Source organism: Coenobita brevimanus, chromosome 54 (genome assembly GCF_032717465.1).
Source record: "Coenobita brevimanus isolate Jiangsu-jjx chromosome 54, ASM3271746v2, whole genome shotgun sequence".
NCBI classification, from domain to species: Eukaryota; Metazoa; Arthropoda; class Malacostraca; order Decapoda; family Coenobitidae; genus Coenobita; species Coenobita brevimanus.
In genome coordinates, this window is record NC_137007.1 from 36190597 (window position 1) to 36213808 (window position 23212).

General features: G+C 41.3%; 1 protein-coding gene across 1 annotated transcript in view; it reads right to left on the minus strand.

The window, feature by feature from the left end:
* Nucleotides 1-16518: 16518 nt before the first annotated feature.
* Nucleotides 16519-23212, minus strand: part of LOC145400960 (uncharacterized) — a 276235-nt gene continuing 269541 nt past the window's right edge. Inside the window, exons 4-6 of the mRNA XM_080273325.1 lie at nt 17942-18119; nt 17358-17641; nt 16519-16815 (exon numbers count right to left, since the gene is read on the minus strand). Coding sequence (XP_080129451.1) covers nt 16519-16815; nt 17358-17641; nt 17942-18119 — 759 coding nt within the window. The remainder of the gene's footprint in view (nt 16816-17357; nt 17642-17941; nt 18120-23212) is intronic.

Below are 23212 nucleotides of genomic sequence, written 5' to 3' on the forward strand. Positions count from 1 at the left end.
AGAGTTTGGAGTGAGGGGACATTAAGAAGTGTTAGGGAAAGAAGTGATGTTTGGTAGAAGAAATGATGGTAGAATGATAGCGAAAAGAATGAGACGGAAGGGAGTTTAGAGAGGGAGGAAGGTGGTAGAGGGGTTGGAAGGAGAGAAAAGGAAGGATGTATATATATATATATATATATATATATATATATACAGGTATACAGAGAGAGAGAGAGAGAGAGAGAGAGAGAGAGAGAGAGCCTGGAATTTTGATATTGCATTGGTCCCAGACTCATCTGGGCGTGAACTCCGTGGACTGCAGGCTGCAGAAATTCTTTCGAGAGATTGGGAGTTGATGGACGTCTGAATAACTGGGTATTGGAGTCAATATGTTGTATTAGTGACACCATGTAAAGGCGGTCCTCTTGAAAATGGAAGCTTGAGAGGAGAAAAAATAAAATGTGGAGGATAATTAGGTAATAGGAAGTAGTAGAATGAAGGGAGAGAGTGGGAAAGGAGATAGAAAGGAAGTGTTAGGACGGGATGGAGGTATGAAAAGAGAGAAGCAATAGGGGATGTTAGGATAGAGAATGAAGGGGGAGGAAAAACTGAATGCCGTACTCTTTTCATATTATCCTATAATAGCAATCTCTTCATTTTGAATGCTGAGTTATAACAACTGATTAACACTGGAATGCAATGCGAATAGCAAAGAAGTGCTATGGAAACGATTTACAGCCGTAGTGTTGTCTTTTTCTGCCACTGATCAATATGAAATAATAAGCAAAAGGATGAAAATCTGGGCCAAGTTAAAGTGAAAAGTGTATAGTGGAGGAAGGGAGGCTGAAAAGAGAGCAGAAGACGGTATTAGGAGAGGAAGGAAGCGGGAGGAGGTGTTATGAAGGTGGTGAGACGGGATGAAGAGCACTAGAGTTCAAAGGGAAAATATAAAGGAATGTTAGAGGGGAGGAAACACTAGACTGGGAAAGATGTAAATGAGAGAGAGAGAGAGAGAGAGAGAGAGAGAGGGAGAGGCGAGTGTGGTATAGAAAGAAACTGAGAGGTGTAATGGAAAATAAAAAAGGTAAAGACTGAGGAGAATCAAGGAGTAACGGGGGGGCTGTATGAAACACACACACACTCTCTCTCTCTCTCTCTCTCTCTCTCTCTCTCCACCTCACACATATTACCGGACTATTCAGTCATCGAATCCCGGGCTCTCGTGTTCCTTGGGACCCTCGACACATCAAAGTCTTCTCAGCCAACGTGTTGTAATGAAAATAGCGAAGGTGTCACATGAGGGTGTTGGGGGCTTGCTGAAGAGAGAGAGAGAGAGAGAGAGAGAGAGAGAGAGAGAGAGAGAGAGAGAGAGAGAGAGAGAGAGTTATGGCGGTGTTGAAAGGAAGGATGAGCTGTAAGGAAAGGGTGTGTGGGGATGAGAGGGAGAGAGGGAGTTGGAGAAGGATGGGGTAAAGGGGAGGAAGGGACTGAAGGTAGAGGGGGGTGAATGGGAGGGAAAGGGTTGAAAGAGTATGGGGTGAGGGGGAAGGAATGAGGTAAGTGGAGGGAATGGAGGGAGAATGGATAGTACAAAGGAAGTACAAAGTTTAAAGTACGGTACAAAGGAATGCAAACAGCAACAGACCTACTGGTCGTTTCGAGGCTGTTTGTTGCAGGATAGATTATAACCAACGTAACTATTGTATCTGTCAAAGACAAAGATAGAAGAGCAGGAAGGCTGTGTGTGTGTGTGTGTGTTTTGTGAAGATCTAAAACTTTCCCCAGTCTCAACTCTTTTCATACCTAAAGAGAGTCAAAGGGTCCATTTCCAGCCGATTATTATTATTATTATTATTATTATTATTATTATTATTATTGTGGTTGTTGCATCTTTACAGTAAACACGATTTTAGTATGTGGGTATAATTTTCTTTAAGGGGAGAGATGGATGTGGCTGAATTTTTGTGAAAGGGTGTGAGAGAAAGAGGGGAGCTGGTGATATATTGAAAGGCTGGTGGAGTGGCTGAATGATGTAGGGGGATGGATATAAAGAAGAAGAGTATAGTCGAAGGAAATGGAAAGAAAAACAGGGAATGAATTGAAGGAATGTATGGCTTAGGGGGAGGGATTTTGAGATAGTGATGTATTGGAGGGATTGTGGACGAGCTGAAGATGTTAGGATGAAGGTGTAAAGAGAGGAATAGGGCTGTCCAAGGAGAAGGGAAGAAAAGTAAGGAATGAGGTGAAATGAAATGAGGGGGGGGAGGGATGCTAAGTTCGTGATGTGTTGGAGGGATGGTGGGGGACCTGAAGATGCAAGAAAGAAGGTGTAAAAGGGGAGAATGATGTAGAAGGCCTGCTGAAGGAAAGAGAAGGTGATGAGAGGCAAGATGAACAGAATGGGATGTTGTAATTAGGTAAGGGAAGATTTAAAGGAGAAGGATTTGTGATTAGTGATGACAGGAGTAAGAGGAGAGGATGTTAAAATTAGGGTGATGACCGTGACAAGGGGTGAGTGCTTGGGAACCTGGGTGACAAGCGTGAGAGGGATGTTGATGGGAATCAGCATGGTGAAGGAATGACGGGAAGGTGAAAAGAGATATGTCGTATAAATTGGTGTGAGACAGCGTCAGTGCGAAGAACGAATATAAGAATAAATGAATAACTAAATAAATACATAGCAAGGTGGCCCACTTACCGGCTGTCTGTTCTGTCTTTCATATTTTCCCACTTTTTCGTCCCATGTCTCCTACCTCCCTTCCACAATCTTCCCTTATTTTCTTTATAACAATGTGGAGGACAATGTAAGTATATGGGGGGGGGGAGATCAGAAGGGAGGGATGTCGTTGGCTCATAACAGGGAAGGTGAGAACGAAATAAAATTTGTTGCCTTTAGAAGAGACCCCTCTTAGTGATGCAGGTAATGATTTCACCTAACACTACATTCACATTATACTGTTCCACCTTACACTACCTCTCACCCTGACCTCATTCTGTCACGGTTCCTCATTTTGCGTCACAGCCTCATACCCTTAACTTTCATCAAAGCTCACCTACTCATACTCCTTTCTAACCAGACTCGGTTTATATCGCCCGTCCTTATACCAGTTCTTTCTTCGGGTTTCTAATATTCGTCATATGACAGTACAGAAAACCCTCACAGCCTTTAAACCTGTGGCACTCACCTTCATGTGCTCTTACTTAACACCACCCCACTTCACTTTACACCACCCCGCTTTATGCTTCTTCCTCCCACGCTTCTTCATTTTGCATCATTCCTTTGTACTCTTTAGTCCTACCTGACATACACCTCTTCACCCAGCTCCCCTCCCCCTTCACTTCACCTCCTCTCCTCACTCCCTCAGCCTCCCTCCTAATTAAACCCCGCCCTCATTCCTTTTCACATTCATTCAGGTAATTTCAGACGCTCAAAGGAGAGTGAGATGTGAATTTGCCTACGTTTCCTTTGATGCAGTTGTTAGCTTTATTGAAGTAGACGTGAGTGTTGTGGGAAGTAGCGTTTTTTCTCAGAATGATGACTTGGTTTACTGCTTAAACATCATACGTATATGTGCATATCATATATATATATATATATATATATATATATATATATATATATATATGTGTGTGTGTGTGTGTGTGTGTGTGTGTGTGTGTGTGTGTGTGTGTGTGTGTGTAACAGAGGTAAGTTTATCCTCTTCTCTGCTACTAATAACCTAAGTTACATGGATATTTCTTTATTGTTAAGATTAACTGCTTATTGTTATCCTGCTAGAAAAAGAGTAACAAATATTTCGAAGAAATTAAATGCATACTAATAGTGACAAGTAATAAAAATGAAAAAGTCAGGGATAAGATTAACATAATAACATACAAAGTCCTCTGATAACTAAAAAATTTTTTGTGCAAGAACAAGAGAGATGGATGGATTTTGTACTACTATCCTTGTCTTGACCATAATAACAAAAATTAAATACGACAAGTAATCGCTCGTAAGATTATTTATGAATCAACTTCCAGACACCTAGGTGGAAAACAGGTAGAGGTGGCTCAGGAATTAGGATGGGAGGGACCCCCTATTGATCTACGCCCCAATAATGTAATGTATGCCTCCTGTGGTTGAGGCAGAGGCAGATCGAAGTTGTCTATTATTCTATTATTTCCATTACACTTTCTTGCCCTTGCCTTTGACCATATACTTTTTAAAGATGTGGCTGCTTTATGGTTGATGCTCTTGGACTACCCCCCCCCCCCGTGTGTGTGTGTGTGTGTGTGTGTGTGTGTGTGTGTGTTGTTTTGGGGTCGCCTTTGTCATTTGTTCCAGCCACCTTCTTGGTCACCACAGATCCCCCTCAAAGTCGGTGTCATCAAAAGAGTCCCCAGTTTCGATCATTATTAGGATTAGGGTTTATTCAATAGGTGCGTGAACAGGGAGGAAAGGTGAGGGGAGAAAGAAGGAGTGGATGGAGAGAAGAAGAAATAGTTGGAAGATAGAAATGTAAAAAAAAAAAAAAAATGGGAGGAGAGAATGAGTAGGAAAGGGATAGGGAGATAGTAGGATGGAGAAATAAAAGGGCAGGGAGCTGGAAGGCAGAAACATAGAAAGCATATATGCGAAGAGAGAATGAGGGAGTAGGGAGGTGAGATGGAGGGAGAAGTAGGGAAAAGAGAAGTAAGGAAGAAGCTAAGTGGAAGGGAATGAGGGGGACTGACAGGTCGGCATGTATAAAAAGTACGGAAAGGGGAAGAGGGAGTGGAGAAGTGAAAAAAGAAAAAGGAACTGGGTAGAGAAGTAAAGGAATGAGTGGGGGTATAGGGAATTGAGAGAATACAAAGGAAAGCAAACAGCAACAGACCTTATGGTCCTTTCGAGGCTGCATGTTGCAGAGTAGACTATAGCCATCAGGAGAAGTCGGATGGTGAGGGGAAGGAGAGGGCTGGAACGTAGAAATGTAGAAAAACTTCAATGAGAGGATGAGAGATTAGCATGGAATCATGAGAAGATCAAGAGACAGGGATGTGGAAGAAATGGTGGATGGGGAAAGGGAAAAAGGATGCTGGAAAGCAGAAACGTGGAAAAAATTACGAGGTAAGGGGAGGAGTAAACGATAGGTAGATAAAAAATATGATATAAGTATTTGAATATGGGAAAGGGGACGCACGAAGGTAGAAACATAAATAAAAGTACAAGGGTGGATTGGGTGGAAAAGAGAAATAGGAGAGGTGGGCAGGGGAGAGAAGGACTAGGAGGAGAGGAAGCTGAGACAAAAGGTGGATAGAGAAGGGGAATAGGGGGGCTGGAAGCCAATATGTAAAAAAAAAAAAAAGCACGTAGAGGGAATAAAGAATGGACAAGGTGTACAAGAAATAGTGTGAAGAGGTGAGGAGCAAGAGAAAGAGGGATGAGGAAGAAGGTGGGTGGAGAGGGGAAGGAGAGAGGGTGGAAGGTAGGTAAGTAAAAAAAAAAAAGTAAAAAAATGGATGGAAATGTGATTAAAATACAACAACTAAGATGGCGGGGTGTGAGAAGAAGTAAGGGTTAGGAAGGTAAGAGACAAGGTTGATGAGGAGGAGGAGGGTTGGAAGGTAGAAATTTGGAAAAAAAAAGTATGAAGAAGTGAATGGAGAGTGAGAAAAGGAAAGGAATGGAGAGGAGTAAGAGGATAAGGAGGTGGGAGCACGCGCGCACACACACACACACACACACACACACACACACACACACACACACACACACACACACACACACACACACACACACACACACACACACACACACACACACACACACACACAAGTATTTACAAATGGAAAAGGAGTGTATGAAAAACTAGTAAAGAAGTTGTTACTTGTATGTCCAGTAAAGTAAATGGAATTAGGTAGGACACACACACACATTCAGAGAGAGAGAGAGAGAGAGAGAGAGAGAGAGACGTCAGAAGTCCCTCCATCCACACGGCATCTTTCGCATCACTAGTCATTTTTGAGTATCGGAATTATATTGTTTTGGAAGATTTAATATGGGTTCGGCTTATGCTCCGTTTGATGTGTTTATCCCTATTGTCCGCGGGAGGGTACACTCTTTGTCTGTTTGTATATAGATAAAAATGAGGCAGATTTTCCAAAGAGGACGAAAACCATATCTTTGATGAAGATACAGTTGAAGATAGTGATCCCACTTCTCATTTGTATCGAACGATTGTGAAACTCTTACGTGAGATTTTGGGAAGTTTGCTGAGCTTCGTAATGTCCACAACTGTGTGTGTGTGTGTGTGTGTGTGTGTGTGTGTGTGTGTGTGTGTGTGTTTACTGGATCCCTCCATCTTAAAGCTTTTGGAATGAAGAATTTTTGCATTATGTAGTTTTATTAATCTAAAAAAAGACATCTCGGAAGACTTGTATTTAACGCTCTTCGTTGGAAAAGTATATCCTCATGAAAATAAAATCGTTTTGAGTGCAATAACAAATGTGTTAAAAAGTTGCCCACTTGGTGAAGGGATTACACACACACACACACACACACACACACACACACACACACACACACACACACACACACACACACACACACACACACACACACACACACACACACACACACACACCGTCAGTGCAGTAAAGAGAAGTGTTATAAATGGACATTGTGAGAGCTGTAATTTAAATTACATAGGTGAAAAGCATGTAAGGCACATAATTACTCGAAAGTGGGGGAAGATATGCAGTACCTGTACATACATCATGTCACTTTGATTCACTTACGAGGTGAGAAATTCGAAGTATGTTATTAGAGACCTACTGTATTTCCTCAGATTCTTTTTTTCTTTCCAGTTTTTTATTTTTATTTTATTTTTGCTATTGAGAAAGATTGTTATATGACAGACCTGGCTTTCTGTCCTTAAAATATTCAAACCGGTTTACTGCTATAATTCTGACCATCTGTTGACATCTGTGTGCTGCTGCAGCTATCGTATCTTTTTCATAACATGCGTTCAGATGTAATAGTCTTTGATTTGGTATGAACTGTCTTGATGTCTAGTAGATAATATGAACCGTAACATCTTTCAACCTCACCCTTTCTTCTATCCCCCTCACCCTCTCGCTGTCTCACTCCCTTTCCTTTCCACCTCACTCCCTCCTCGTTCCACCTCACTTGCTGTTCTCTCTGCCTAACCCCTCTTCTGTCCTGCTCATCCCATTTTCTCTCCACCTCACTCCTATCTTCTCTTCAGCTCATCTCATCTTCTTTTTACCTCACCCCCTCTTTTCTTCAGCTCACCTTTTCTCTCCACAGTACACCTCCTTTCCACCTCACCATCTCTTCTTCTCACCTAACCTCCTTCTTTTATCCACCTCATGCTCTCCTCTCTCCACATCACCCCTGTTCGTACCGGAGTGTCCATTTGTTCATTTCTCTGGATTTTTTTTTTTTTTTCATTCATGTACTTCTCAAGAATTTTCAACATAGTACGAAGTGTGATTTGACTTTTGGTAATTAATACTAGTTATTGGTGTATATAGTAATGTGAAGTCACCCACCCTAATCCATTTACAATTCATCGTAAGTTAGTTTAACACAGCTATACTGTATAATTGTAGCAGATATGAAATATTTCATTGCAACTTTGTGTCAATTAAATTCGGACGAGATATGTTAAGCTGAACCTAGGTATATAAGATTTAATACTCATTTCATTATCCTAAATAACCTGTTTCACCTTAACTTTGTTCAGCCTTATTCGTCTCCTTTTATTTATCGTAGCAAACCGAAACAATCGGTTGCGTCTTCTTCCCTTTTGCTTTTAATTTTGAAACGTATTTAGACAGTTTTTCTAGTGTTGCCTTACCTAAACCAGCAACAGAAATAGTACTATGTAATACATCACTTTGCCTTTCAAGTAAACGTGACACATTTAGAAAAATGAGGAGCGAGAGTAGAATGTGTGTGGGGAAAACAGTGATTCCAGTTAGGGCAATGTGGTACTTGCCTGTATTCTGCATCCGTTTTGTGTATATATATTATTTTCCCGATACATCTCATATCTGATGAAATTTATAATACGCCGTATATTGCTTGGTATAGTATTAGCAGAGTTAATTATAATATAAATTTATTCCTCTCTAACACATCTCAACTGAACCTCCGAATAGATTGTACCGTCATTCTGAATTGAAGAGCTGTTTCTCGTCTAAGTTGTACATAAATAGATAGGTAATTGACAGATAAGTATATAAACTATGTTTTATAAATGTATAATAATACATATGTATAATCAATTAGGTTATCGCCGTGTATTGCCTGGATCATTTTGGTAATTACACTATATAGATTGTGAAGTCTGTGTACTATTTTGGATTTCTTTGTGAAAACTGTAGTTTGATTACGTTGAAAATAAGCACATTATTTTGTATATACTTCGTATTTTACAAAACCGCTACCATATATAAGTATCCAGTCTTCTTGTTTCTGTTGATCATTGCTTCCTAAGGAAGCCGTAACTTAAAGGTTGCAGAGAAAAACCAAGAGAAAATTAGTGAGCGTATATTTGTTCACATAAAAACAAGAAGATCACTCGACACACACTAGTTATATACACAAGCAGATGCACCAGGTAAGTTACGTAGTGTTCGATGTCTGTCCATCTCAGGGAGCTCGTCTCGGCAGGTACCTCTTAAAAAAAAAAAAAAAAAAAAAAAAAAAAATCTCTACACTTATTCATTTTTCTCTATATACGCGTCTTCCTTTCTTTTCTCTATATGTTCTTCCTTTCTTTTCTTTAGTTACCATATACTTCTTCATTTTTTCTCTAATTCAGGGTTGGATTGCATTCTTCCAGGCCTAGCGTGGTGGTGGTGGGGGATTCTATGCGGTGTTAAATGGTTCCTCTGTTGGAATTGTATTATATATATATATATATATATATATATTCAGGAGTGTTACAGGATAATTTCTGGAGTGTTGATTTCTACATTTTTTTACTATGAACTCTACGCATGTTGTATCTTGAGTCACTCTTGGGATGTTTGTGAGTTACAAGAATCGTGATTGAGATCATTTTAAAACATTGTGTGGTCGTTGATGATTAATCATTTGAGGTCAGATGCATTAGGGTGTAAGTTTTTTTTTTTTTTTTTTTTTTTTTTTTTTGTGCTAGGATGCGTAAAGTTATATCGTGAATCAGCAGGATGTTGAAATTTTTGTAAGGGTGTACTGGGATACTGAAATTTTTGAATGTGTTTAGTTGAAAGTTTTTGCAGGGGTGTTCAAAGATAATGAATTTTCGAAAGTATGTAGTGTATGATGCGCTGGGCTGTGAGATGCATGGAAGTGTTATGTCTTATGCCTTGGGCGTTAGGGGATTTAAAGGTGTAGTGCCTGATATCTGGGCTGTCCCCGCTTCTTCACACACACACTGCCCTTACACCCTCAAGCTCTTCACTCCCCTGCATTGTTTTGTTACCCTTCAACCCCTTCACATCCAGGCACTGCTTTCTCTCCTATACTGTGATAAAGTGTCTGCCTTAGGGTCATTTTCTAAGTAGCTTTAGGGGTTTCATAACACCTCTTTATTCTGCATATTACACCTTGGTATACTTTTGTGTTATTGATGTAAACCGTGAAACGATAGTGGTTTAAGTAGTTTAAGCAGTATACAAGAGAATTTTGTGACGCGATGTGCAAAATAAATCGCTAAGGAAGCGATGCCACGAAGTCTCCTGTGGCACCTAGAGAACAGACCATAGATTTAATAATGTGTGATATTTACTCTGTTGCTAGATTGCAAATTTTTAAAATGTTTATAGTTTTGTTTGTGGAGCCAGTGTGAAACGCAGGGATTATCATTAAGAAATATTTGGAAATATTGTTTACTTAATCTGTTTTTAGAAACGGGGAATTGATGTTTGAAAAAGGCACAATAATTGGTATTTAAATTGAACTTGAGGCGGTGTGTTCCGTGTATGTGTAGGCTAATTTCATAATCAACAGGTGCGCCAGATAATTCTCAGTGTTGTAGAATGTACTGTTGTTGGGCATATGTGGTGCTAATGATGGTGTGATGCCCGATTTCTTGTAGGGTACTGACAGTGTAAAGCAATAAATCACGGTCTCACAAAGAGTTTCGAACTGATGAAATGTAACGCGAACCTGACGGAAGTTTGATGATAGAAAGTTACGGTTCATACGGTAGATGGACGGGAAACATGTCCAAGTGGTGGGAAATAAAATAGTTGTCTTATGATACCATTCTTTTGCCATAATATCTTCGCGCAGAAGTTTTCGAAATGTTTGGTCCTTTGTAATGAACTTTCTAATTATTATTATTATTATTATTTTTTTTTTGATGAGAGACACTCCATGAGTATTTAAAAGCAACTACTGATCACGATCGCACATTCCTAATCGTCATCCAGTATTATTACGAAAATTTCCTCAGTTTTAACCACTCCAGTACGATTACGTCTTATACGTAGGTTACTTTAAGATGGTTTTTATTCATTTTAGGGAAATGTCGTCGTAGAGGAGTTAGAAACCTTTGCCATTACCCCTGACATTACAGTAATCTATTTTTCTTTTTCTGCTTACCTCAAGGCAGTATGAAAAGCAGCTTAAGGAGACTTTTCTTGTTGAAGGAGTTAAGGACAGTTGATGTCACTTTTGACCCGCTGAAGTGATTGATTATACTAACCTGTATTTCAACTGGGTCATTGTAGTAGGCCTATTAGTATTATGCACCTCATTGTTTATTTAGTGACAAGCAAGCCAACCAACCAGTCAGTCATACCGGCGTCCTCCAGAGCATGTTCTCAAATGCCACCACCTCCTTTACACCTTTCAGTGTAATGACGTATTTTTATGTTTTATTCTTCCTGCCACCTGACGATTTATCCAGTTTATGAAAGCCCCCCCCTGGCAGTGAATGGATTATTGAAGCCTATATCTAACCTCTCCATTTCGATAATCCGTCCTAAAATGAATGGAATCGTCTGGACAAAGGAAGAGTATAATTAATAAAAAAAAAAAAATGACATCACAAGCCTGAAGGGGATAAAAGAAAAAAAGACATTTCATGAGTCAGAATTATTCCTCTCGTGAATCGCAAGTGATGGTAAGGCAGATATGAGGGCATTCAACCAGGTCTTTCGTAGTAAACAGTACTTCTGAAACATGAACTGTAAAAGAGAGAGAGAGAGAGAGAGAGAGAGAGAGAGAGAGAGAGAGAGAGAGAGAGAGAGAGAGAGAGAGAGAGAGAGAGAGAGAGAGAGAGAGAACGAACCTAACCCAGGCACCACCCCAAAAAGCAACCCCCTCGTACGACCTCCCCTACAAACCATTAACGCCAGTCCCACGGTTCACCCCTGTTTCAGCTTTTCACTCTACGGCTCTTCTCTCCTCCCCACAATCTCCCATCCGACAGCCTCCTCCAACAAACTCCTCCACACGGCGCTCTTTTTCTCTTCCCTCCCTTCCACAATCCCCAACCCTTAGCTTCAACCCCACATTTTACCCTTATTTCCTCATCTGCACCTTGACTTCTCCCTTCTCGTAATCCCCCTTCCACAACGTCCACCTCATATCTTCCCCCCCCCCTCCCACACAAACACACACACACAACTCCAATCCCTAGCCTCGACCCCACGGTTCACCCAGTTTCTGCACCTACAGCATGACTTCTTCCCTCTTTACAACCCCCTTTCCACAACCCCCTCCCCCTGACTTCTTTTCCTCCCCTCGCCCCACAGCCCAGTTTTTTAGTCTAAACCCCACAACTCACCCCATTTCTACACCTACATCCTGATTTTTCCTCTCCTCACAATCCTCTTTCCACGGCTCCTGCTCGCACTACCATAACCCTATCTCCCAGACCGCTTGACCTCCTTTCTCTCTTTCCTCCACATCCCACATTCCTTCCCCCTCAACCCTTATCTCTCAGACCCCACACTCCTCTCCCAAGTCTTCATTCCCCACCCCACATCCTGGGATCCATCACCTCCCATTCCACACCCGCAATCTAACTTCACACATCCCTCATCTCACATCACATCCTTCATCCCACATCACACATCTCTCACCTCCCATCCTATCCCATGTCGCACATCCGTCACCTCCCATCCTACCCCATCTCGCATACCTCATCATACATCACATATTCCTCGCTTCACATTCCACATCCCTCACCCCACATCCCTCATTCCACATCCCACATCTTGCATCCCTCACCCCACATCCTACATCCCTCGTCTCCCGTGCCACATCCTTCACCCCACATCCCACATCCCTCACCTTCTCCCGCTACTCCCATGCTCAGTGCAGTCCTAATAAATTTTCCTGGTGCATCGATTTCCAGCCACTCCAGGGTAAATAATAGGCGCCCTGAGCCCGGCTGGGTGTCAGATTCCTGGCCACTAAATTAAATGTGATTAGCAACGTGGCGCTGATGGCTGCACGAGCTCTGGTTCCTCGCATCTTAAATCTGTCTAGTTGATTTAATTCCTTATTTACGACGGTGCCAGCTTTGATTCCATGTACTTATATATACAGTATATATATATATATATATATATATATATATATATATATATATATATATATATATATATATATATTATTATTATTATTATTATTATTATTATTATCCGATACATGATTTAACACTCTTACAGTGGCTCCCCCTCCTTTCCCACTTTTTTTCCCTTTATTCCTGTACGAGCTCTGATTCCACACACACACACACACACACACACACACACACACACACACACACCATATCTGTTACTTGATTTTACCCCCTTCAGCACTATGACGCATTTCTTTTTACCTTATTCCTATTATCACCACACCTCTCTCTTTTCAACACCTTTTCTATCAGTCTTTTCCCCTTGTCTTCCTGACCTACAAGCTTCCAGCCGTCAAATGTAAGCTTTATTTATGTAGTTGATTTCTTGTCTTAGGCCTCTACAATCTGATGATGTACTTTATATTACATTCTTTCTACTTCCAGACGATTTTATTCACCGTAAGATAGACTGTTCCAAATGGAAGGGTTAAATATAGCCTCCAGTAACCTCTGCACTATTAGAGATCAAAAGCTGCCTAAATTCGTCTAATGGCAGTCTAATCAAAGTGAGAAATACGACCTGGAAGTGAAGGTGTTAAAATGTTTCTCAGTATTTTTGTAAAGATTGATGTTAAGTGCTATGTTACTGCACGGTACCAACTTATTCACTTTCACATTTCATTACTCTCGAAAGCATTGCACTCGATGATAATCCATTCTGTACGATAACGTCTTTTTATAATATGTTTTTTGCTACCGTCAGGTTTGTTTAGCTTAGGAAAGTCCTCTCGTACTGAAGAGTTAATGAATGCTATAAATGCGTAACCTCTTCTGTTCGAAAATCAGTCCGAAGCTGAATACAGTCGTTTGGAGACAGCAAGAGTAAATTAAAGAATACGTCAACGTACTGAAGTGGCTAACCGCGTTTATTTTTCGCTGTACTGTATATGGTAAACATAACGTTTATATAATTTTCATTACTGTTGAGAAGCATAGTGCCTTCTCCGTCGTTATAACTGATCAGCATAGCGATAGAGCTGATCAACTCAATGTTCTTTTCCCTCGTTGATCAAGTCAGTACGATGACAGTTTCATTTATTATTTTTATACTACCTCCAGACGGTTTATATCAGTCAAGGAAACACCTTTTTAAAGCTGAAGTCAACAAATTTGTCTCTGTCCCCGTAACTACAAGAACTCACTGCAAAACTTAATAAAATCGTCTGATGAAAACAGAACTGTAATATGAAATACCTCACCGTAATGAAGAAGCTAATCCCTTCAACTAGAGATTTCGTTCCATCTTGTTCTAGATATCTCCAGATGATTTTAAAGTGATCAGGAGAGACTTTTCAACCGGAGGTGTCAAAAATAGCTTTTATTAAACCCCTTAAATACTACGGTGCTCTATTAAACTGAATAAAGTCGTCTGGTAGAAGCTAGAACACAAAAATAACATCCTCGGGTTGAAGGGGTTTATCAGCGTACAGGTACTTCTCTTTCTCCCTTCGGTATAGTTGTTTTACGTAACGTCCGTTTCTTTTCGTTATAGCGAGCATTTTTGTGAGCGGCGAACTGGCTGGTGGCTATACGCTATAAAAATGTATCCCTTACCTTAGGCTGTGAGTCATAATGAACCTAATAACAATGAGAATTATGCAAGTGCAACGTAATAAATAAAAAACAGTTAACAAAGTATTATTATGCTTCGTCAAGGGTCGCTTGTTATTCTTCGCTATGTATAATTTAGATTGAGGACAGTTGGTGTAAACGGCATTAATTAGTGTTAATTCATTCAGTTATTACGAAACTTCTTGATTTCCAATATGTTTTCACTAACGACTCAGGTTCATGATATAACTTACTTTGATAATGTTTATAGGTATCAGCAGACTCAGAGAAATTAAGTCTCTGATATACTGATTTTTATGATGACTATATGCATTTCGAATTTATTACAATGCAGTCTACACCTGTAGCGAAGAACACATCACTAGTGCAACCCTTAACTTAAAATTCTGCTACTGACGCTTGTGACGTGTGATGTAAGCATGAGATCACCTCTATGTACACAGGAAAGAAAGTTACTGTTATAGTGGCACCATCACCTATAGATTTATAAATAAGGAGAGAATTCAACACTTTCATTGTAAGAAGAAAAATGTCAATATTTTGTTTAAACACATAAGACATACAATATATATTTTTTAAAAGACTCCTCACCGTTTTGTAGAGGAGAAACACTTATCACTTTTATATCGTTCTGTTTCACTTTGGCTTCGACGTGGGAAGAGTCACAAACGCTCTACGGAGAACAGTTATTAAAAGTAATGTCCATATCAAACACCAGATTCAAAACACCAGCACTTAGTAATATGTGGAGCCAGCGTGAAGGCTTTAAAACAGAATATAAAGACCCGGTGCAAGTCTGATAACGGTACATATCCCCCTCTCTCACCAGTCCAAACTCATATGAGGGAGTGTTTGTGACGTGACATGATTAAAAGTCTTGTCGCATCCATAGTCACATCACAGGGGTGCGTGTAGCGAGGGTTATGTATACAAACGGTCTCATCAGCGCTGGCCGTTCGTAACTTCTGCACTCCGGGGATATTATAGCAATTATCTAGTTTTCTTTCTAGTCTTTACTCCTGGCTACTCGAACATGAGCACTGTAAAGCACATACTGAGCCCCAGGTCGCGTGAGCACCATAGCAGCAGAACCACCCTGAGGCCTTTATCACCTTGGTGGTGTATAATTATTATATTATGATTGTCACGCCTGAGCGAGGTTCAGCTTCATAGATCAAACTTCCACAACCAGAGAACTGTATATTTTGTCTTCAAAGCAGAAGAAGTCATCACCTTTTGTCAGTCTCGTCCCCCACTGAGTCATCCATGAGTACCCACAGACAGACTCTGAGCTGTATTCTAAGTGGCATAGGAGGCTTCATAGCACCTCTTACAAAATTATTTTGCATATTACACCTTGACATATTCTTGTGTGCTACTGATTCTATTTAATATCGACGTAGTTTGCATCTATAACATACAAGGGGATACTGATTTTTGTTCTGAATAAATCGGTAAGGAAGAAGTGGTATGAAATCTCCAGAGCCATGTGAAATACGACTCTGTAATTCAAGCAGCAAATTTACCCGACTGGATTTCCTTGACCAAAGCAAAGACAGTTCTTGGTGCTGTTGCGTCTGTCTGGATAAGAGATTTTTCCCCCCACTTGTAATGGAGATGGGATATAGTATGAGATTTATTGAATAGATTTATGTTCAGTGCTATGAATTTAAACAGGTTGATACCGCCAATGATTCTTTTTACTGTGCCAGTGGTGGGGTATCGTGTCAGGGCAGGGGTGTCAGCAGCCGTTGCGGTATAGTGGAGGCTGTTGGGATCATAATATTCTCTTGAGCCTGGGGGTGGCTTTCTAACACCTCTTCCATATCGATTTATTTTGCACAGTACACCTAAATACTCTCTTATGTGTTATTCATGTATTTTTCATTGCCGACACAGAGTGCATTCCTAACACAGAAGACAGTATTGACGTACTGTATGCAAGAGTATATTGGTAAGGAAGAGATGCCACGGTGTCCCCTTGACCGGTGAAAATATGGACTTTGAGGTGGTTGGTAGCACTGTGAAAACTGATCTCATATTCTCGTCGGCGTAGGGGACCTTGTAACACCTCCTTCTTACCTGTTTATATTGCCTATTGCACCTAAATATTCCCTTGTGTGGTATTTGAATAATTCTGATATCAGGTTGTTTCTTAGTAACATTCAGGATGATATTAACATGCCATATGCAAAAATAAACTGGTAAGGAAAAGGTGCTAGGGAACCTCCTTAACCGACGAGAATGCGGGCCTTGGTGTGGTTGGCAGCGTTGTGGGTACTGGCATTGGTAGCAACTTGGGTACTGGTGACCCTGCAGAGGAACGATTTGGAGACACGGAGGAGGGGGATCAGAAATGCCCTCCTAGATGGTGGTGGTGGTGGATGTGGTGGTGGAGAGGGTCGGGGTGGTGGAGAGTGGCCAGGTTGTTGTTGATGCTCATCCTGGCGGCGTGTTCCTGAGCCTTCTGTCGCAGTGTCGCAATGCTGTTGGAGCGAAGGTCTTCCTGGATGTGGGTCTGTGGATTTTGGCTCGATGGTCCTCCGCCGTGAACGCCAGCGCTGCCGCTGTTGCCTACGTCTCTTGTACCCGGGAAGCTTCCACTGCTGCCACTGCTGTTGGTGCTGCCGCTGCTGTTGCCAACGTCCTGAAAAATTTTCAGTGGTTAAGAAAGTGAAATCTGGAGAGAAAATCCGGAGCAGGTTAATTTTGTGTGTGTGTGTGTGTGTGTGTGTGTGTGTGTGTGTGTGTGTGTGTGTGTGTGTGTGTGTGTGTGTGTGTGTGTGTGTGTGCGTGTGTGCGCGCGCGCGCGCTTGTGTTTTTCGCTCTTAATATGCTCATGTACTCGTATGTTAGGCAGGTTGTTGATTTCTTCAAAATTTATTTGATTTAAAGCTGACTTTTCGATATAAATCTGATTTTTTATTATGTTCAGATTTGTACCAGAAACCATAAAAATGTTATTACACTCTCCCACTTCAAAATGTTTATTGCACTATTCACTGCCAACATTATCATACAGAAACCTGTGCCAGGTTGCAGTAGCCTTCAGTCACAGCTAAGCAGGAAGGATAACGTGCATAATTTTGTGGTTAAGACAACTGAAGATATAATGGTTGGTTACTGTTATGGAAATTTGATGGATGTCATATTCGAGTACAAGGCACACAGAAGAGATGGGGTACAAACTTTGTCCATATGGAAGTGCTGAGACTCTCTAGGAAAGCTTGCATCGGGTTCACAGTGGTGTTCTCCTGGATGTCCTCCCTGTTGCTGTTGTTGTTGCTGCTGCTGTTGCTGTTGTTGCCGCTTCTGTTCGTCCTGATCGATTTGCTGCTCGCCCGGGGACTGTTGCTGTTGTCCGTGTTGTTGGTGCTGTTGTCGCTGCTGGTCTTCCCTGCCATCGCTCACGTCTCCTTCCTGCTCAGACTCCTGCAACTGCTGTGCCGCCTCCATGCTCTTACGGTGCATACCTGTGGGGGGGAAGTCTGGGGTCAAGACGAAGTATACAGCGATGCTTGGAGAGAGTGGATGTATAGCGGAAGGGTTCAAAATTATAGCGAACATGAAGCGAGGTGAACAGAGAGGACCCACTTCCCAGTGAGAGATCCCGCAGTCACTTTTTCATCTGAATGTTTTCACTTGACTAGAAAAATGAGAGACAGCTTTTAATCCCTTCAATTACAGTGGTCCATAACATGAATTAAACCGATCAGAGGTAGCTAAAAGGAAATGAACAAGGAGCGTCATCGTATTACGTATGTTTGACTGACCGAGGAGCCATGGAGCCGGGCATTCCTCTCCGTTGTCCACCGACTTGATGATAGTGTCGGGCAGGGGCAGTGAGTGTCGCACCATGGCACCGTAGAGCCCGTACTCCGCCATGATGGTGCTCTTACCCCACGTCTTCTCCGTCTTGCGCCACTTAGCTCGCCTGTTCTGGAACCATACCTGCCGAGGGACACAAGGAATCAGGGAATTAGGAGTTTAATGTCTGTTTATTACTGAAACAACATATGCGGAGGATAATCAGAAATTAGTGCAATAGGGTTCTTTTATCTTTACATTGCCTGTTACAGTTATGCACAGAAGTTCGCCTTCAGTCCTCTGTCAGCAGTATGTCCTGCCTTCCGTAATATGACATTCCTCCCTCAACAACAGAGAGTATCATCTCTTCTCATATTCCTTTGTTATGTGATTCATATTGCTGTCACATTAAAATAGTTCATGTAACATCTTCCTTTGCCACAGCCGGCAGGGAAGTGTCGTCCAGCTTTTACACATGGCTGTACCTCATTGCTGGGGGACACTGAAAAAAAATTCACCCGACGGATTTTGGCCGCCCTAATAACGTGAATAGTACGTCGTGGTCGCGTGAAATTCGATAAGTCTCAGTTATGAGGCTGGAATGAATCTCTGGTTACGGTATTGTAGTCGATCGGCCTGTTTTTACCTGACGGAACTGGAGCATGTACAATTTGAATACTATGGTAGTCGTGCTTTCATAACATTCATGTCTTGGTTATGTGGTACGGCTCAGTCTTCTTCTTTACTAGTCAAATCGACCTGCCACTCTGATTATTGCCTACTTGGCCATCAGCTGAGCTGAAAGAGGTTGGGGATCGTCGTCACAGGAAGATGAAATAGGATAGGGTAAAGAGGGCTGAATAGTCATAAGATTTTGTGGAAAATACTTGGGCTTACCAAGTAGCTTTTTTTGCATATTTATATTTTTTCAATATAATAATAAATTTTGTATGTACCTAAGAGTTTAGCGGTTAGCCTGTAGCGTATTTATGCAAAATGTAACGGAATAATTTTTAGCCTTTCAGAGACTGCTGAGAAACACGCTGCTTATGATTTTGGTGTTAATGAGGTGTTGGAGTCTCGTTCTCCTGGTTTTCTAGGGTCATCCTTATTTTCCGTGCCAGCTTGTTTAGGTCATTGATTATTGGGTTTGTGTTCGATGATTCGTGTGGCTGTTGTGTGCTGTGTGTTTAAGATGTAGGGATATTTTTTCTGTGTGTGTGTGTGTGTGTGTGTGTGTGTGTGTGAGAGAGAGAGAGAGAGAGAGAGAGAGAGAGAGAGAGAGAGAGAGAGAGAGAGAGAGAGAGAGAGAGAGAGTTGAATTTTGTTTGCTTGGAGATGTTGAACATTGTTTTCATATTGCTTATAAGGAAAATTTACGGTGATGTGAAATATTTTGGATGCATTTTGACAGCCAAGTTCATTATCATTGTTAGAACACCATAACTGTACTCTCTCTCTCTCTCTCTCTCTCTCTTTCTCTGTCTCTCTCTCTCTCTCTCTCTCTCTCTCTCTCTCTCTCTCTCTCTCTCTCTCTCTCAGCACGTGAAGCTTCCTGTGGGAAAGTACATCACAGGATCACAATACACTTTCATTATCTTAACACTGTGCTAATTTGACACGACGCCACCCCCGGCCCCCACTGCGAGTCGGGAGGGAGGAGAGGGGGAAGGAAACGTGATGGGGAAGGAAGGAGGAAGGGGAGAGAAAGAGAGTAAGGGGAGGGAATAAAGGAGGGGAGAGAAAGTGGGGAAGAGAGGAAGGGATGAGGAAGGGTAAAAATGACAGAAAGGAAGGGGTGAGGAAGATGAGACAGATGGCGAGAGGGAAGAGAAGTAGGGAAGGGAGAAGATGAGGAAGGGCAAAGAAGACAGAAAGCAAGTGGTAAAGAGAGAGAGAGAGAGAGAGAGAGAGAGAGAGAGAGAGAGAGAGAGAGAGAGAGAGAGAGAGAGAGAGAGAGAGGGAGGTTGGAGGGATGAAATCGTGAGGAACTGGGCGTTTGTGCCAGTGGGAGTGAAAAGGGAGGTGGAAGCCAGTAATAATGAGGGTGATTCACGAACGCTAACGATAGCAAGTAGAGAGAGAGAGAGAGAGAGAGAGAGAGAGAGAGAGAGAGAGAGAGAGAGAGAGAGAGTAGTTGGAAGTGTATAGAGGTGATGAAGGTGCGGTGAAAGCATCAGTAGCTCGCAAAGAATGGGTAGCAAGTTATGGAGGAAATTAAGGAGAGATGATAAATATAAGGAGGATATATAACAATATACTAAAGTATGATGCTGATGGTAATGGTTGCAATGCCATACTTCATGACGAAAAAAAAAAAAATCTTAATATTTGTTGCAGTCTGCTGTGGAGGAATACTAGTTGCTTTGCTTTCATGTGACGGAACTGAAACACTATCAGAGCGTGAATATATCCCGGCTACGTGAAATTCGATGAAACGTAATTATGAGGCAGGACAGAATCTAAGTGATTACCATTCACCAGTCTGACTACACTTGGCCATCAACTGAGCTGAAAGAGATTAGGGATTTTTGTGAAAACAAACAGACTGTTGTAAAGAAGTGTTAAAGCTGTAGGTGAAACATAGATGAGAGGAGAAATTGAAGACTGTGATCTACGTGTTAATTTATACAGATTAATGATGGCGAAAGTTATGTTTTAAAAAACTGAATCAACTGTATATCCGTATATTGACCAGTGGCTATTAGTAATAGCCTATTACATTGGTGAGTGTATTAACATGAGGAATTTTGCAGTTACCAATATTTATAGATTTTCAAAATGTGGTTGTAAGGATTAAATAGATTTTTTTTTTTTTTTTGGATTCTGACACAATGGATTGGAAGGGAAAATATTAGAAATGAGGAAGTAATCAGTGAAATGGACATTATTAATATTTTAGTGCCGTTTTCCTTCCACTCCCCTTTCGATAAGAAATGAGTTGTCCTGTGCAGCATCTTTCTTCCTTTTGCTTCCTTTCGTTTCTCTCATCCTTTCCTCTTCTTCCCTGCTGTCATTTTGTTTCCTCTATTCCATTGCTGGCTTTCTTCTTTCTTCTCCCTTTTCAGTCCTTCATTATTCTCAATCCAGCTTCTTCATTACCTTTTCCATCCCTTCGTTCGTTTGATTCTAGTTTACCGTGTCTGTATTCTTACTCTTTATTTTCCTTTATTTCGCTATTGGTAGTTATTGTGTTCCTTTCCTTGAAGTCCTGTGTGTGTGTGTGTGTGTGTGTGTGTGTGTGTGTGTGTGTGTGTGTGTGTGTGTGTGTGTGTGTGTGTGTGTGTGTGTGTGTGTGTGTGTGTGTGTGTGTGTGTGTGTGTGTGTGAGAGAGAGAGAGAGAGAGAGAGAGAGAGAGAGAGAGATGACTTAGACTGGTCTTGGGGTAAGGGAATAATAATTTTTTTGTCAAGGAGTTTGTTAATTATTAAAGAAAGCTAAAAATAATATTATTGATAAATGCAGAAGCTGCTGGTCAGAATTATGTAGAGTATTGAAACTTAGTAATTAGGAATTAGGATAAGTTTGGGATTAAGAAGAGTGCTGTGAATGTTTGTGATGTATCAGATGTCAAGGTCATGGGGTCAGGGAGATGAGCCGGTAGTTAGTGTGACCCAGTGTAGGATTACTGGAGGATGGGAATAAAGACTAGGGTGTTAAGAGGAAGCAGCAGGGGAAAGATGATGACGATGAATGGTGGGAATGTGGAAAGTGATAATGGTAAAGATGGGATATGTAAGCATAATGGGATAATGGGACATAATGATGAAATTGGAGGGGTATGTAACTTTAAATAGAATATAGGCGTTAGTGGTAGTAAGGATTGGATATATAGGGTAAATGCAATGGGATTTGTGGGATATAATGATTGAATGAGGGGGAAGTGTAAACTTAAACAATACGGAGTTGGACATATGAAGCAAATGGTAAATAAGGTGAGGTATACGAGTGTAAATGGGGGTACTGGTAAATACAATGAGATCCAGGGGATGAGGGGAAAATCCTAAGGGGTCAAAGGGAGATCTAAGAGAAAATAATGGGGACAGTGCTTTAAGATGAGAATGTTAGTAGAGAGATAATGGTGAGTGTAAGAGAGATCCAGGGGGTGAGAGGGAGGTCAAGGGGTTAAAGGGAGATTCAGTGGTTAAAGGAAGATCTAAAGGGGGATAATGGAAACAAGTGAGAAATTCGGATGCCTGTGAGTATATTATAAATATATATCTGAGCATAAAGGGAGATACTGGTAAATATAAAGACGATCCAAGGAGTAATAGAAGTGGTAGAGTAATCGAGGTTTGTCTGGTATAGTAGACCCAGTAATGGCAGGCACGGCCATTCCATGTAGCGCATCCCATGCAGTGGACAGCGCCTGGCCACATAGAGGAGTGGACTGTGGAAGTTTAATTCCTGGAAGGATATCACATTTGCGTCCCTATACCCAGTTAAGAGGGGCGTCGTAGTAGACTCCACGTCACCCTGTTATCTGTTATATGGTTACCACTCAGAGTTGTAAATGGTTTCCTGGCTTACAGGAATCATTAGGATTGTCACTCAGTGTACAGTCATCTAAGGAAGAAGTAGGCAGCACTACATCAAGTGAGTGGATGATGGTAGCCCCCCTGGATCTGAAGATCCGGGGGGTGAAAAGGAGATCCAATGGGGTGAAAGGGAGATCTAAGGGGAGATAATGGGGACTGAGGGTTAAGGGGCGTGGTGTCGTTAGTATTACACGCGACAAATATCCAATTAATGTGTTCAGGGCGGCGCTCGATGGTGGGAGGGGGGTGCGAGTAATCCTTTCAAACGAGGGGAAAGTATCTCTCTCTCTCTCTCTCTCTCTCTGTTACGTTTGTTTCTAAGCTTTAACATATGTTATTGAGAGTTTCTTTTCTTTTATGTACACTTTTTCCGATTTCATTCTATATATTTTTATCCTAATGAGTAAATGTCTTTCTTCCCAGTTCCTTGTCAGTTTATTATACTCAGTCCTTGTAGCTGAGGAGAATTAATTTCAGTGGAGTTATTCAAATGTGATGCCTTCCATTTTCTTTCGAATAGGTCAGACAGCCAGTCAAGAGGATCAATCAGGTATACAGAAGAGTTAAGTGTGTGTGCCGTATTCTTGTTGGTATAATAGGCTCCTCAGCATTTTTTTTTCTCATTTATTTTGCATATCACACACTACTATCTTAGTGTTCAACTGAGAGAATTAGTTACAGATGTCATACTATTCTCTG